Raw genomic sequence first — 9992 nt, forward strand, 5'->3', positions numbered from 1 at the left:
CAATGGTTACTTGTTGCTCTATAAATAAAGGAAAATGGATATCTTTCCTTCCTCTAGGTTCCCTTCCCTGGTTTCCAGAATACATTCCCCCAGTCTCTCCTCCATTTCCTTGATTGCCATGATCACCTTTTCACGATCATATGTTGAGGTTAAAGTTCCAATGCCTTCGGGAGTATGAAACTTCACCAGTTGGTGAACAGTTGAAACAATTATCCCCATTTTCATCATGGCTATCCTCCCTAACAAAATATTGTGTTGTGAGGTGGACCAAACTACTACGAAATCAAGTGTTTCCGTTCTTGATAACGGTAGTTCCCCGATTGTAAAATCAAGATCTATCTCTCCGATAGGCCAACACCTTTCTCCGGAGAATCCAACCAAAGGTACCCTCGGAGGGCTTAAGCGAGCTTTGATGGAAGGACTGAGCTGGTCAAAGCAATATTCATACATTATATCACATGCACTCCCGCTATCTAGGTACACTCGATGCACACTTCTTTTGAGGATTGGGCCATTGACCGTAACAGGCTTATCGGACGTGTGATCGTGTCCAATGCTGGGAAGGAGATTTCTTCCCAATCTATTACTCTGTAGCTTCTCTCCCTCTTGAAATTTCTTTGGTATTCAATGGCAAGACACTCAGTTATCGACTGTATGGCATTGTCTGTGTTTGGCTTTTTCTCCTCAGGCTTGACTTCTTGCTTGGGTATCTTCGGGTTACGTATACCCTTCAATAGGTGTGATAGCTTTCTGGATCGGACGGCCCCTTCTATGGCCTGCCTTAGCTGTATACAATCATCCGTTTCATGCTCGTAGTCATTGTGGAAATCACAAAATTTGCTCATATCCCTCGGGTTACCCTTATTTGCTAGCTTCGGTGGAGCTTTGAAAGCTTGGACAGCCCTTTCGGTGGCGAGGATTTCCTTGGGGGATTTTATCAGCCTTCCGAGGATACCGGAGGTAGAATCTCTTCTGTAGGGAGAGAATCTATTCCTTTCATTTTTCTTTCCGGATTTATCTTCTCGATGGCTTGATTCTTCTTTTCATTTGAAGCTCTGTGCTTCTTCGTAAACCAAGCTACTGGCGGTGTCTTTTGCGTCCAACCAGACATATTCCTTGTCTAGTAAGGCCTCGTAAGTGTCTGGAAGATCCCGACTAAGATGTTCAACCAACGACCGGGTCCCGCAGCCATACAGGAGTCCCGATATTCTTTGTGACTCCTGAAGTCCAAGGATCTGCTGGGTTTCATCAGTATATCGGCAGAGAAAAGCTCTCGAACCTTCGATATCTTTCTGCCTGATGCTATGAGCTGCAACGTGGTTTTTCTTGTGCTTCTTTTTTTGGCTAAACTTTGACCTAAAAATTCGTTTGAGGTCATCGAAGCTTGGGACAGAGTCTTTCGCTAGGGAGTCGAACCAAATCCTTGCATCACTTTTGAGCATATATGAGAACGCGTGGCAAGCTACGGCCATGTCCCATCTTGACATTCTGGCTGCACCTTCGAAGATGTTTGGATAATCGTCTGGGTCATATTTTCCTTCGTAATACCCTAAATGAGAGGTTATTTTCATCCCATTTGGCAGCGGATGATTTTGTATCGAAGGTGTGAAAGGGGTTTTCTGGTTCTTCCAAAACTGGTCTATATCTCCACTGATGCTGGCGTTAGCTCCGTTCTGTGGATTGTTTACCATAGGGAGATTTCCTCCGTACACATTCGGGTAAGGAAAGCCTACCCACTGGTTTTCCCCATTCCAAGTTTGTGACCCGTAGGTAACGAATCATTCTGCTGATTTATCACGGGAACTATTTATGCCGTCGGCACGACAGTGTTAGCATTTGGCATGTTTTGCGGGAACACAGGAAACGGGCTCCTGAAGGTATATTGCTGCATGACTGGAACTCTGGAGTTGCTCAGGGGAATGCTGGTAGTGATTATTGATTGTACCGGATGAGAATGCACTGGTTGAGAGGTTATGGGCTGAGAGTGTGCCGGTTAAGAGGTCACGGGCTGACTAGCAGGGGGAGGGTTTCCTCTCGGTCGGGCCTCCATCTCCATCTCTTCGTCAACATCTTCGTTGTCATATGTGAGGGTTCGCCGACTATGTAAGTGACCCTCTTCTCTCAACTTTTGTTCTAGCAGCATGTATGTTGTCGTAATTATTGAGTATGAATTGCTCCGATCTGTAATTATTGGTATTGTGGGGATGATTGGTGTTTGTGTACCAGTTTCTGGCGGATTAGCTCCTCATTGTAAAGAAAAACCTGGCGGTGAGTGATCAAGATCTGCCATGATCTTGTGTTTTTCTCAAACAAAATGAATGTTAATATGGGGTCCCACGTATGGCACCAATTGTTTGTACAATTCTTGGCAATCCTTGTTGAAGGAACAAGGATGTTGAGATCTGATCACTAGATGTGTGGTATTGAGGTGTATGATGATGGATGTATTCTTGTTGGTGATTCCCCGGAGGTAGTACGAAGTTATTGTACTTTACGCCGCCAAGATACGAAGGTAACTCATTGTGAGTTGTGTGTGTGAGTTATTATGACTTAGAGTGAATGCCATCTCCAGAGATCATGTTCTCCTTTTATAAGGCCACTTCATAGCTTCTTCTCCAGTTTTGTAGGTGGGGATCAATCTCCAAGGCGATCTTTGATAAGACAAAGTGAACTTTCCCCCTGGTGCACTGTGATCCCTGCTGTTGATCCTATTTTATCATTTGGACGTTAGTAGAAGCAAGCTGGTCAACCTGCTTACTTCTCTCCTTCAGCCTATGCGATCTTGTAACTTCAGGATAAGTCTTTGTCCATTGGTAACCATGATCTCTTCGTGACTACATTCCTTCGGGACTATAGCTTCATATAACATATACGGTTCCTTGTTAAGTCAGAATACCAAGATCACATTTTGGGAGTATTCCTCTTTTATCCTTTGGGCCAGTATTCGAATTTGAAGGTATCCCGCCCTTGACTTGTATTTGGCATATGTATTCTTGTGACCAATTCTTATGTCATCAATCTTTAATAATCGTGATACCTTGGTTAACGTAGCTTCAGCTGTTCGCTGGATAAAGGGGTACACTATCAGTGCACAATAATAATTGGCGTGGGGCTGAGCCGCCTAGCTTGACTAGGTTCAAAATCCTGAAAGAAAAAGAGAATATAGTCAAAAAAATTATTTGCATCGTTGAAGAATACTGTTATCGTTGACAAAAGTAGCATATCAAAGCGGTACTTGATCCTTAGGCACAGCAAGCCACGACGTAAAAGGAAGAAAAAAACGCTACAGAAAAGGAGAAGTCGTCAAGAAATCTATAGCTCTATCAACGAATATCAAGCTATTCGATGCAACAAATGGAAAAAAAAGTTTCTTTTATCTTTTTATTTATTGTTTATTGTTTTGCTCCAGTCCGAACTTTCGTGATTTCGCCGTTCGAACTGCCGGGGAGTATTCGAGTATTAGTATTGGGCCAACCCGATTGCATTGTGGGCTAGGTCCATTAGAGTTTAATAGTTGCTAGGTTTATGTAATGCTTATAAATAGTCAATCAATAAACACAATAACCTTAAGGGGTTTCATTATGTAACAATTACACATTCATTATGTAACAAGTATATATATATATATATATATATATATATATATATATATATATATATATATATATATATATATATATATATATATATATATATATATATATATATATATATATATATATATATATGGTATTTAATTTAATATTCTCGTGAGATCTTGATATCTTCACAAAAGCCTTCAAACTTTATCAACAGTATTGACGTGGTCAATAATTACGAGAAGTTCAGTTAGATTATATATGTCAATAATTACGAGATAACTCAATTAGACTATACATATATACATACAAATGAAATGCGGATCTTTTACAAATCATGTAAAAAACTCTAATCTGCCTATGGTAGCTAATACTTAAAGGGTGGTGATACATCTACCATCCTTTTTACCACTCTACCATAAATTATCCATTAATATATTGTACCGTGTAAATTGTTAATGTATAGTTATAGTGGATGTAGTAAAAAAAGATGATGGATATATATATCCCAAAATATTTAATATTTAATCAATTTAAATGTAATATAAAAAATAATAATTCTTTTAATATTAATAATAATAAAAGTATTTTTAATTTAGTTAAAATAATTAAATGTGGGTCCCAATATTGTGAGGAAGGAGTGTCACTTTTAGGAGTGTTTAGTCCTGGGTTTAGTCCTGGGAAGGAAGTAAGATGTAAGTGATGATGTGGCGCTGAATAATTGGTTAGTCCTGAAAGAAGTTATGTCATGGTTGGGAGCGCTATTAATATAAAATAAGAAATAGCTGGAAATAAAATAATGCTAAAGTACAGTGCTTGAATAAAGGCAAAAAAAGAAACAAATCTATAATAAACTATAAAAATTTGTATTTAAAACTGAATTAAAAACCGATTACAAACTATACAACTGAACCTTCTATTTATAGCTAAAACTCTGAAAATTTTAGATTAGCCATGGAGCTGCCGCCTAGCCTTCACAGCCGGCGGCTATTACCCTCCACCGCCATAATTAGCCGGCGATTGACCTCCTATAACATCGACTATTCATATGGTTTCTAGAGTCTTTGATAATAGTATTAGTATAACCTATAATAACTAGGCATCAAGGCTGCCGACTCTTTTATAAAACTGGACTTCTCAACTTACTAATTCAGCCAGCAACTCAATACATAGCTGGCAACTCAATCTTCAAAAAAACTCTTCCGGCTAGCGGCTAGATGAATAATCGACGACTTCTCTCCCCAAAAAACTTCTCCGACCAACATTTATCTGTTCAGCCGGCTCTTCTTAAAAATATCTAGGATCAATTTATTTAGTTCGACCTGGAGATAGAGAAAATAGCCGGCAGCTCATCGGCCGGATTTAACAATTCTTTGCTTTTTATCAACTCATCTTAACTTCCGACTTTGTTAGGTTCTAAACATCATTAAAAATTAACATGTCCCCTTGCTAAATCTCTTAAATTATTATTATTTAATTGATATCACAATATTTATAATTTTTTTTTTGTCACAAGAAAGATCATTTATATCATTATTCTAAACTGAAGGATGATGTATTAACGTAAAACATAAATAAAAATGAATAATAAAATTTGAATGGAATAAAATTCATAATCCTAGATTGGTAGATAAAATATTTGTATTCCATAGTTCTAAACTTAGTTGATTGAAGGGGTGAAAGATTGAGTGGATGTATTCATAACTATACGAATTAAGTCATTTGATAAAGTTAAATTACATGTGACATTTTACGAATACCTAAATTGTTGGACTTAAAACCATCAAGTATACTCGCGAGCTATACAAAATAGTAGATTTACTAGCGTCACCATATTAATTCTATTATCTCTCATGTCATATTTTAAATGATTAAATATTGATTCTTAGATAAACTTACAATTTTAAACCACAAAGGCGCTAGGATAGCAGTTAAAATTTAGCATTTCATAAAAAAGGTAAAACTTTTTGGAGGTATCAGGTTCGAATCTCTCATAGTGCAAAATAAATTTTCTTGTAGTTACGAAGGTTCACCAGTGATGACTCCGTGCTATCCGTAAAACGGGTGGTCGCATTGAGATTAAAGAGTTTGATCGAAAATCCATGTATACCCGAATCAAAGTTTACAATATTTTATTTCAATCTTCAGGTTGAAAGATGATGTCATATTTGTTTTTCTTTTAGTTTTTAATCATTGATTTAAATATTATCTTTGGATTCAACCATTGATTTGGTAACGAAAATAAAAATTACTTTCCTATTCTTATTATCTTATTAATTATAAAAAATATTAATATTTATCATTAATTATTAATTAATAATTTAATTTATTAATTACTAATTATTATCAATATTTATTCGTGGAAGTCGCGATATTTCCTCCATCTTAAATTAATAGTCTTTTTTAGGTTGTTCAAAATTAATAATGTCCTCCAATAAATAGGTAAGAATAACATGAAATTTTTTGGACGGAAGGTAATTATATAGTTAGAAGTAAAACTGTAAAATAATTAAATAAAAATAGAGTGCGATAATGATATTTCATCTTTAAACTATTATTTGGACGGAAGAAGTTACTAGTACAAAAGTTGTAAAAGTTGAGATTAAAAAGTATCATTTGACAACACGTGACATCACTATCTAGCTAGTAATGAAAGAAGTTGTGGTCGTTGTAACGGAGGTGCGAAATTGCTATATGACTACCTTATGTTAACACATTCATTTGTTTTCTTGATTTGTTAATCAATTTGCATGCGTTTGGTAATGTACACATGATCTTGATTTTACACTATATACTTGGGCTAAACCAAATATTAATGGTAAGATGAAAATTTAATTAACTAGTTGATTAATTCCCGTAGATTTTGTCGTGGACGGTGGTCGGTGGTAGCACAGGTGCTAATTCTAGTGAACATGAAGCATCTAGAAAAAAGTCAAATATTTAATTGTTTGACAAAATATGAATGCCGTTAACACCTATTTTCTTATGGGGTAAGGATTAGTGTGTCAACACGATACTAGAAGTAATCTAGCTTTAGGTGGGCGAGTATTGCCGATTGATGTTTGCCCTCGGGAAATAATCCCTGCAGACCCGGTTCACAAGTGTAGAAACTTGTGGGGTGGCTTAATCAATCTGTCGTCCGTAGAGCGTAAAAGTGCTAGCCGGATGACTTCTAGTGAGAGAAAGTGCTAGAGAGAGAGAGAGATGAAGTCTCGGCTCTCAAATTTATCAGAGTGTCTGAATTGTGTAAAATGACGACCCAAGGGGTCTATTTATAGTGTCAGATCCACCAGATTGTTCGGGGACACGTGTCAGATGATGATACGTTCTGTTACTTGTGATCCGAGATTTATGCTGAAAGTGGCGTTCTCCGGCCAGGGCTTACGCGCTAGGCGGCCTTCAGGGCTTACGCATGACGGAGCAGCCTGTACAGCGGAGAACGGTAGGCGGACAGTCTCATAATACTGTTGTTCTCAGTGCTTCTGATGGTAATTTTATGCGATCATTATGCCATTTATGCGTGTATTCGATAAGATATACCATTAAATGCATAAGAAAAAGGAGCTTGACTACAAAAGCAATATAATGGCCGGTGATGTTGGTTAATTCGTCAGTGCTAACAGCGTTGAATTAACATACATCGATCTAATCATTTAACAAAACTTATTTTTCCCATTAATTGTACAAGACAAACTTTACCTTTTTCAGATTTTATAATCATCTTTGCTTCAAGAAATATATCTGTTAAATCATACTACAATAATTATATAATTTTACATAATTAATTTAGTTGCTAATTAAGCAAATTAACTTACCTAAAATATATGTTTCAAAGGTAATAGAAGTCCACATATACATGTAATGTGTAAATTAAATAATGTATTACTGTACAATTCTACTAAACATTTAGATTATAACGCTACTATATAATTTACGAAAAAATTGTTATATCAAATAGAAGTTGTTAATAAACATCCCAACAAAGAAACTTGAATAAGTGGTTTGAATGTGCCCTTCTTATTTAAGCATTTTCTTATACAACTAAGTAATCAATAGGACTATATATATATATATATATATATATATATATATATATATATATATATATATATATATATATATATATATATATATATATATATATATATATATTTTGGAATAAAATAAATTTATTTTAAAGAAGAGATAGTGGAAGCTTTCTTGAGCATTTTCCTTGCACCAGCCCTAAATGGACATGTCGAACTCACAAAACCATTTACAAGGTGGAGATAAGTTTTAAGATCATGACATGTTGCAATGTTTATACTGTTTAATTGTAATGAGTCTCGACTACTTAACCGTAATTCATGCCCTATGTTAGCATAAACCCAACGGCTATCTTTAACGAGCATTTTTATCCATTCGGTTATGTATGTCACACGATCATTCTGCTTGTGAGACTTACCATCATGGTCTTCAACGAAAAAACCGGGTACTTTTGTGATTAGGTCGTCCGAGTTCACTATACGGAGAATCTTTATTCCTTGTTTTTCTAAATGTTGGCGAAAACTTGGATTGCCAACCCTGGGTCCTCCAAACGAGATGACTGAGAGATGAGGTGAGTGTTTGATTGTCGTATTTATATCGTAAGCTGCTAAAATAGCTAAAGAAGCTCCTAGAGAATGTCCGGTGATGGTCAGACTTAATGGCTGATCATCACCGTACATTTTCAGTAATCTTAAAACTTCCTTTTGTAATGAATGTTGTAAACTTGGGCACGTTGTTGTGCCCGAGGTATACAAGCTTAAAACCCCGATTTCCACCATGAGTTCTTGTTTTACATCACTTTTGTTATTTACATTGCAGTGAGTGAGGGTGGCTCGAAGATTCTCGAGCCACTCCAAACAAGTAGCAGTACCACGAAGCGCGACGACTATATCCCGTCTCCCAAGCCTAGAAATTTCATTTTCGTCTTCACAAACCGCCACATAGCCTATCCAGCTGGACTGCACTTGCATCCAACGTGGCATCTTCTCTAACCAACGTGGCAATGGGATCGATGAAGTAGCAAATAAATTCTTCGTTACTCGATATCCACATCCAACAACCCCGGACCATTCCAACATTTTACTTTTCCTATAGCGACATGCACCATAAGTTGAAGAAGAAGGATCGAAATTAAATGATTGGTAGGCTGCCTCGACGAAGCTGCCGTAGCGTATGATCTCGCCACGTAGACCTTCATCGAGTGGGTCCAACAAGCCTTCCCAGTTTTTGATACCGTGGTACTCCAACCATCTTTTGCTTAGTTGATTTGGAGGTCGAGCTTGATGATTTTGGTCAAAGTCAACGAGCAATCTTTCCCATTTATTGGGAGGTTTATTAGTTTTGATTGTTGGAGTACTAATTGTATTATTGAGAATGGTGAAATAGTAACGGTATAATGGTTCTTGTGGTGGTATAACCGTTAATTTGAAACGAAATGGTGGTTTAAAAGTAAGTTTCATTGTAGTGTGAAAATTGAGAGAGAGAGAGAGAGAGAGAGAGAGAGATTGTTTGAGTTAGGTTTTTGAAGGAAGAAGAGTAGTTTATATATATAGTCGGGGTGGTATGATTGTCGGGCCCTCTTCTCGTGATTGGGAATTTACAATACGTACACGTGTAGTAATTTATATGGAAATGATGTTATATTTGTTCATTTAGTGTTAGGATGGTGTTGTTTACTTTCTAGACCATTTTTTATACCGGGTTTCTACTTCCTATATGGGAGGTGATATTTTCACCATCCCATTTGATAGATCCACTATATTTTCAACCTATTACCCAAAATACCCTTGATTTGTTTTTTTACTTCTAAATGCATTTATATACTCGTAACTAATAGATCAGCTTTTTCTCCGGTTGTTTTACCTTTGTACCAACTCACAAAATTTTCACTTTCATTCTCATATTTATATGTATATGTATTAACCTTACATATTCACTTCCTTTTACAAATATAATTTATAATTTATATAATTTATAAGAAACTCACAAAACAACTTTTATTCTTCCGAAAAAAATGAGAAATCTCAATTGCAAAATTTGCAAAATCATATTAAAGATATAACATAAATTGCTTTTTAGCCCATCGTCATCATTAAACATGAATTGCTTTTAGCCCAGCATCTCACTTCACCTGTTTAAGTTATAAAATTTAATTAAACTGAAGCATATTCGACAATGGTGGAATTAAAAACAAAATCTTTAGCCAAAAAACATAAAAAGTTCTCAAAATTAAATAATTAGTGAGTTTTCTTGTCCCTCATCATTCACCTGATATTCAACGTCATGATATATCTAGAATATAAGAAAGAAGACCAGTTAAAATGTACTCCGTACTACTGTATTTTGTTAGTGAAAGTAGATACAATTAAATATAAAAGAAAGAGACGA

The 9992-nt window shown here is 36.0% G+C and overlaps 1 protein-coding gene across 1 annotated transcript; it reads right to left on the reverse strand.

The window, feature by feature from the left end:
- Positions 1 to 7747: 7747 nt before the first annotated feature.
- Positions 7748 to 9064, reverse strand: LOC139870855 (phospholipase A(1) DAD1, chloroplastic-like). The gene has a single exon (XM_071858624.1). The coding sequence runs from the start codon at positions 9062 to 9064 to the stop codon at positions 7748 to 7750; it is 1317 nt and encodes a 438-aa protein (XP_071714725.1).
- Between the last annotated feature and the right edge of the window lie 928 nt (positions 9065 to 9992).

Source organism: Rutidosis leptorrhynchoides, chromosome 10 (genome assembly GCF_046630445.1).
Source record: "Rutidosis leptorrhynchoides isolate AG116_Rl617_1_P2 chromosome 10, CSIRO_AGI_Rlap_v1, whole genome shotgun sequence".
NCBI classification, from domain to species: domain Eukaryota; kingdom Viridiplantae; phylum Streptophyta; class Magnoliopsida; order Asterales; family Asteraceae; genus Rutidosis; species Rutidosis leptorrhynchoides.

What these genes read in the sequence shown, in the direction of transcription:
- LOC139870855 (XM_071858624.1), bottom strand. Translation starts at nt 9,064, where the DNA reads ATGAAACTTACTTTTAAACCACCATTTCGTTTCAAATTAACGGTTATA.